The sequence below is a fragment of the Lotus japonicus genome, chromosome 2 (assembly GCF_012489685.1).
Source record: "Lotus japonicus ecotype B-129 chromosome 2, LjGifu_v1.2".
Lineage (NCBI taxonomy): Eukaryota > Viridiplantae > Streptophyta > Magnoliopsida > Fabales > Fabaceae > Lotus > Lotus japonicus.
Genome location: NC_080042.1, coordinates 16,374,751 through 16,382,052, shown reverse-complemented (window position 1 = coordinate 16,382,052; position 7,302 = coordinate 16,374,751). Strand labels below are relative to the sequence as shown.

The window sequence follows — 7,302 nt, the reverse complement described above, 5'->3', positions numbered from 1 at the left end:
GCATCTATTTGGAGTTCATTTAAACAAGTGAACCAGGATGAAGTTCTGAAACATCAGTTACAACTACCTTATTATTTGGTTCAATAAAACTATGATAGCTTGTATTTCTTGGTCAGTAAGCTGTGTAATATTTATCTAACTTCGCCTGTAACCACCAAAATCTAGTTAGGCCGCCATTTTGTGTCTATCATTCTATGTCTATTTGATGTTATGGATTGGGTGTTATTAGCGGACTCTTTATTCCTTATGATAGCATATTACTCTTGGTAACCTGGTTCTTATCACATATTTCTGTTTTGCCTGGTTCCTTCTGATCGTGGAACTTCAGCATCTGCTTTGAAGAGTGAGGTGTGAAATTCTTGAGTGTCTTTTGTATTTTTCACACTTATAAAATGCAACTCTATGAGTACATATAGAGAGTGGATGTTGGTATTGGGAAAATCATAAGCTTTTATGAACGAAGGTTGTGGGTTTCCTTGCATCCTTAAGTTTTTTAATGTCATCTTTTTGCATATTTACTCATGTTTTAAAAATAAAGCTTTTATGAACGAAGGTTGTCGGCTTGGCTTGACGTTTCTATTCTACAAGTTTGGTGCACGTAAGTACACTATCATTTCTACTATTATCTTTTATAACTGCAATATTCAATATTAATTTCAAATTTATTCAGGTATATCCATCGTCTATGTATTGAAAGAAACAAATCAGATGTGTTTGGAATTTTGGACCCAGTCATCTTGAGTTTAGCAGGTCCAAATATCCAAAAGTCTAAAAGGAGAGTTCAAACACACATACTATCTAAGTTACGTGATTTCAACAAAGTGTGTTACTTAGCACCATATCTTGCTGAGTAAGTATATGTAAATTTGTCATTTCTTTTATTTTTTTTAATCCAAATATATCTTACTTGACACACTTATTGTTCTTCAACGCTTACAGTGGGCATTGGCAATTAATTATCATTTGTCCTAAACACAATACCTTAGTACTCCTTTGTTCATTACACAAGGATCTTCATTCACCAATGAAGGATATTGTTATGAGGTAAGTGTATATTTTATGTCGCTTTTGTTATATATTTATGTCCTATTACCCTGAAATGTTTAATTTTCTTTGTTGATTGTTTTCAATTTTTTTGATATAGAGCTATGGAGATTTATCAATTGGCTGAGGATAGTAAAAAAAAGGGCTGAATTGGTTCGTCCCAAAGTAAGTGTAGGGTAGATTATGGTTGCGTCTTGTTGTTGTTGTTTTGATATATATTAAGTGTATAAACATCGAATTCATTTGTAGGCAAGGTTGCAGCCTAATGGGAATGATTGTGGATATTATGTGATGAAGAATATGCTTGACATTGTCTCTGCTAATATTACTAAGTCTTGGAATGAGGTATTTTAATTTTATGATAAGTTAAATGTTTGTCTCTTAATTAGTTTGTCTCACTGTTTGAGTTCTTCATCAAAATGTCACAAACCTTGTATTTTAACCCATTGTACAAATTGTAGGTATTCAATGATCCAACGGCATTAACAGAAGAAGAGTTGTATGATTTGCGAAACAGTTGGGCAACTTGTTTTCTAGAGTTGATTAAACCTTAGAATTTATCAGGTTTATGCCTAAACTGTCTGAAAAACCTTAGCTCTCTTTGTATTGTGCTTTTTTCTGCACCTGCATTTGTCTTTGCTGCACTTGATGCGTGCGTACGTACCTTGTTATACTCTAGTTTTTTATTCTCTTTTGTCTTTGTTTTGGCTATATGTTGCTTGTTGAGTTTGTTTAGCTGATATACTGATCATATCATTAGTTTGTTTATGCTAGGTTGATTGAATTGCTGGGAATTTTGCTGATATGGACAGTAGATTGGTGGAGAGATGATTGAATGGATTCATATGAGGCACTTTTTCTGCTGAATTGCGTGGCTCAGAATTTCAAGTGGTAGTGAATCTCTTTTTGTTGTATTGGTGGTCTTGGAGGCTTGGTAAAATTTGGGATAGGCACTAACATTTGGGCAGTTTGTTGCCTTTGGATTAGTAGCTTTAGAGTTCTTACTACCTTAGTCTTTTCTTTAGCTTAGCTAGTTTATCTTTAGCTTAGCTAGTTTTGGTTACTTTGTATTTTGGCTTTGGACCGTTTCCTTGGTTTTTTCCAAAAAATATTTGGCAATGCATGATCAATTATTAATTATCAATGAATATTCAGCTCAAATTACTGTAAAAAAACTGAAAAAAAAAAAGGAAAAAAAAGGACATTTCACCTCGGTTAGAAAATCAGCTGATGTAAAATATGTATATAAAAAAAAAAAAAAGAGTATTCACATCGGTTTCGAAAATAACCGATGTAAAATGTCTAACTTTCCACATCGGTTATTTCCTACCAACCGATGTGAAATGTATACTTTTCACATCGGTTATTTGATTCGCCCGATGTGAAAAATTACTTTTCACATCGGTTGTACAACCGATGTGAAAAGGTGGTGACATACTACATCACCCTTACTTACATCGGTTATGAACCGATGTAAAAAGTGATTTTGGCCCGATGTTAAAAGTAGTTTTTCTAGTAGTGAATGAAAGACCCTCTAGGTTTCCTACTATGGTTGTGGGTCTTCCCACTAGGCAATCTGCGTCTAGAGAAGTCTCTCAATCCAGAAAAGAAGAACTTCAACAGTGTAAGACCCTGATTTTATTAAGTATTGTATTATTATTGTGAAGTTTTGTGAAGAATGTATTTTCTCTTGATTGATGATGTATGTGGAATTTGTTATTTGGAGATGAATGAGATTGAGTTTAATTAAGAGAAGAGAATTATGTTTATTTATTTATTTAATTCAGTTTTTATTTAATAAAAAAATTGAACAATTGAATTAATTTCAATCAAACATGTGAAGGAAAGAAAAGGGTTTTGGAAACCCTAGTTTTTAGAATGGGCCGCCGGCCACTTATGGGGTTTGGGGGGTTTTATTTTATTTTATTTCTTTTAATTAGTGATTAATTATTTAATCAATTATTTAATTAAACCAGAGTTTGTGGGCTTAGGAAAAATGAGAGGAAACCCTAATTGGGTCTAGGATTGTCGCGGGTTTGAGAGGGGGGGTAGGGGGTTTTTCTGTTTTCTTTCAAGGGGAAGGAAGAGAATTAGAAACCTACTGCATACTATTCAGAAAATAACAGAGAGAACAGAAGAGAGTGAGAAGGCAGCAGCAGCCCCTGAGAAACCCTAGAGCCGCCGCCACCTCCTTGTGCAGCTAGCGCCGCCAGCCACCGCGAGAGAGAGAGAGAGAGGAGCCGAGCGAGAGAGAGATAGCGAGAGCTAGAGGGAGAGATCGAGTGAGGGAGAAGAAGAAGGAGGTTTGGACAGCAGCTGTTGGGGTTCCCTTTTAGCATCAAAATCCTTTCTTTTTTATCAAGTTTGGCCAAGGTAAGGGTTGGTTCGGTTAAGGGCAGAGTCTATAGGTCTTTTGCCATGAAATTCGTTGAGAAAAGCTAAGTTTGTGTGTGATTTGCATGAGGTTTTGTGAAGTTTTTTGTTGCTGTACTTTTTGGCATGAGAAACCATGCTACTTATTCCCTATTTGGTGTTTATCATATGGTTCTACGATTTTATGTATTAATTCCATGATTAGTTGCTAAATTGGCTTGAATTTTCACAAGATTTGGCATGCAAGTTGATGAATGTTTGAATTTGGATTTTTGGATGAGTTTCCTTGATATTTGTTGGCTGGTCATTGGTTTGTGATATTGAAACAAAAGAAAGAAAAAAAAAATGGAAAACCCTAGAGACATTATATGGTTCGGTCGAACCCTATTTTGAGGGTTTCGGCAAGCTTCTTTCTTTTGATACCTGCACAAGTTTGTTTGATGATTTGTTTGATGGATTTTCCATAAAATATGTGTTGATGCCGCATGAGAATAAAGTATTTGGAGTTGATATGCCATGTGTGAAGAATATGATATGAAAGGCATGAGAAAGTTGTTATGAGAATTGATGTATCATGTGCACTGCCTGTCAGAAACATTGATGTAAAGGTCGTTCATCCAGCTGTAATTCCTACTGGACTGTGTATATTTCATGTCGTTTATGTTTTATTGCCGACGTTGAAATTGATAAGACTTTAGGTTGACAAACTAGAGCCTTGAACCAAGAGAACTGAGAATTTAATCGCTTGCAAGTAAAATGAGAATTTAATTGGAACATAGGTCTAGTTATGACTATGGACCATGAGAACGACGGTGCCGTAAGAGACAACGGTTACTTGCACGCGAGGGTGTTGGATTGACTAAATGTCTTCCTGAGAATTAAGGGTTGTACTGTGTGTCCCCCGCGTCTCCCCGAGAACTGAGGGTTGTACTATGTGTCCCCTCGAGAATTGTGCATCTGCGGATGTTCGAGATTGGCCAAGGTGTTGTGGTGGTTGTGTGATGTGAGGATCGTTAGCTTAACGGAACATCTAGGTGACTAACTGATATAAAACTATTCTTGAATCGAAAAGGTATTATGTGATGTGATTGCTATATTCTTGTGTCATGCATGGAACCTGACCCTTTCTTGTTTGGTTTATGTGTTGTTTTGGGGGGGGGGGGGCAGATGGTACTGACGAAGACATCAACGTTGACCTATTCCTGGGAGCTGACCCTGTATGATGAGGGCAAAGGTCGGGCTTGGATGACCGACACATCTGGAGTCCGACTCATTTATGTCGGCGATGCGAAGCTCACTGGTCGAGGCATACACGGAGACATCGTGGAATCGCAACGTATGGTGGGTGGAGTGATCATGATGCCATATGCACCTCCACGATTCTTTTTCCCAAAGGACGAAGGCTCACGGGTATCTTCAGTAGAGATCGACCCTTCGGAGGAAGTAGCGACTGAGTCAAGCCCACCGGTAGTGAAGACCAAAGTCCCAACGCAAACCAAAGCTGAAGTTCCGAAGGACGAGGGCAAACCAGAATTGAGTGGGCATGTACCAGCAGTACCGGTTTGGTGGAGCGAGGCTGAAGCTTGCTGTGTATGGGATCATGCTGAGGATCCGCCACTTATGTCTCTTCCCAAGAAGCGTCGTAAGCTCAGGGGTTCCTTTGAAGAGGTGGTCTACATAGTGGATAGTGAAGACGAAAATTGAGAACAGTTCTGTTTGGGGGCTTGAGAGTTATTCGCATTGAACTTTTAAATTTCTATTTTGTCAAACTATTTTTATGGTTTCATTTATTTCATTTCGAATGTAATGGGTTTACACAGTTGCACTTGGTTTATTAATTCCACACATGGGCGTGAAGACTATTTCACTCTATTTGAATGTGAGTACTATTTCAATTATTCTACTCTATTTATTTCGACGTTTCCAATTAAACGTATATTCGATTTATTTTCAAGATTACAAATGGAAGAGTTCGGTCTTAAATGGTTTGGGTTTTAATTAAGGTTAATGTTTAAGAGTTTTCCTAAAATGAACCTTTATCATTAATTGAGGATTAATAATTGAATCGACGAAAATTCTTTACTAAAATTAGTTACTTGGTTACTGTGTGACACTCGAGAAATCGGGGCGTTATATTGTGGTATCAGAGCTCCGGTTGAGAAACCAGAGCACTAGGGTTTTGGGCACACGAGTTTGAGCTCGTAGCGGGTTGTTTTTTATGAGTTCTAAGTTTCCGCGGTGAGATTGGGTAGACTTGTTTGCTAAGATGAGTGCTTGGCTGTGAGATTGTTTGAAATTAGTATCATTGTTGTGATACTTGAGTTAAATTGTTTGTTTATACCTTAAGTTAATTACTAATATTTGGGGCACGACATTGGGTTGTGGTTCTATTTCCAAGCAGGATCATGCCCACTGAAACATGACCCAACCAATGCTCAGCGAGCCCAAGCAATGGCACAACTGGCTCAGGTGATGGCCCAGCAGGCTGCCACTGTTGCTGCTCAGACCGCAGCACAGACACAGCGGGAAGCTGAAGAGAATACCAGGAGGGCTGAAGAGGACACCAGGAGGGCACAAAGAGCTGAGAGGGAACTGGCACAGGACCAGATCCGTATGAGGACTAACTTCAACCGCCATGGACCACCCAGGTTTCAAGGCGAGGTTGAACCTGAGAAAGCTGATCTATGGATACAGGAAATGGGGAATATCTTTGAGGCTCTTCACACTCCGGATGCGGAGAAGGTGAACTTGGCTACCTTTATGCTGAAAGGTGACGCTGAGTACTGGTGGAGGAGCGCCAAGCAGTTGATGACTGCTAACCATGTGGCTATTTCTTGTGAGTCTTTCAAAAGGGCTTTCATGGAGAAGTACATCCCGGAGACTATCAGGGAAGACATGGAAAATAAATTCCTTAGCTTGAGACAAGGAACGATGACAGTGAGATAGTATGCTGCTAGATTGGAGACACTGTCAAGTGGATGAAGCATACTTATGCAATCGGTTCATGAGGGGGCTGAGGGATGATATAGAGGTGTCTGTAAGACCGTTGAGAATCAGAATCTTCCAACAAGTGGTGGAGAAAGCTCGTGAAGTTGAAACAATGAAGAATCGCTAGAGGGGCAGATCTGAAAGTGGGGGACCGATCCGTTCTGGACAGAGACGGACCAGAAGGTTTGATGGACAGAGGCAAGCTGGGAGGTTTGACAAGAGCAAGGCACCGCCGAGGAAGTCTTATCAACGTCCTGTTGACAAGGTACCTTTTGCTGGAAGGGGTGGAGCAGCTATTCCTAAGGAGGATGTTGTCTGTTTCAAATGCAATCAGAAAGGGCACTATGCAAATGAGTGCGGAAAGGAGATTGTGTGCTGGAAGTGCCAGAAGCCAGGACATGTAGAGAGAAACTGTCCTAATGCTGCTAAGGCCGAGCCAGTGCTGAATATTGCTAGAGGAAGGCGACCTTCTGCTCCAGGGCGTGTGTTCGCAGTATCTGGGGAACATGCTGCACCTTATCCATGGTACGTGTACTATCGCTGGAAACTCCTTAATGGTCTTATTTGATTCTGGTGCTATACACTCGTTCATTGCTGAGGAGTGTGTGAAGAAATTAGGATTGCTAACTACTGATTTACCCTTCGATTTGGTGGTGATGACCCCTGCCGCTGATCGATTAGTTATGCGCACGTCATGTTTGCAATGTCTGTTGATCTACGATGATCTGAAGTTCCTTGCGAACCTCGTATGCTTAGGGCTTAAAGAGCTCGATATGATTCTGGGAATGGATTGGTTGGCACAGTATCACGTCCTCTTGGATTGTGTTAACAAGGTCGTAGTGTTTCCAGATTTAGGCGTTACAGATTACTTGAATTCGTACAATTTGAGGAAAGGTT

At 39.5% G+C, this 7,302-nt stretch overlaps 1 protein-coding gene and 1 long non-coding RNA gene across 2 annotated transcripts; both read left to right on the top strand.

Moving 5' to 3' along the window:
- The first annotated feature begins 947 nt into the window (after positions 1-947).
- LOC130735275 (uncharacterized) lies at positions 948-2,258 on the top strand. Its single transcript, XR_009018366.1, has 5 exons — positions 948-1,044; positions 1,145-1,209; positions 1,294-1,389; positions 1,506-1,608; positions 1,819-2,258. It is a non-coding gene; the product is annotated as an uncharacterized LOC130735275 (long non-coding RNA).
- A 3,610-nt stretch (positions 2,259-5,868) lies between these two features.
- Positions 5,869-6,973, top strand: LOC130736127 (uncharacterized). Its single transcript, XM_057587974.1, has 2 exons — positions 5,869-6,354; positions 6,575-6,973. Exons 1-2 carry the CDS (start codon positions 5,869-5,871, stop codon positions 6,971-6,973), a joined length of 885 nt encoding a protein of 294 aa, XP_057443957.1.
- Positions 6,974-7,302: the final 329 nt, after the last annotated feature.

Coding starts and splice junctions, on each gene's coding strand:
- LOC130736127 (XM_057587974.1), top strand. CDS start 5,869: ATGGCACAACTGGCTCAGGTGATGGCCCAGCAGGCTGCCACTGTTGCT. Junction 6,355..6,574: donor TGAGACAAGGAACGATGACA/GTGAGATAGTAT, acceptor CGTTCTGGACAG/AGACGGACCAGAAGGTTTGA.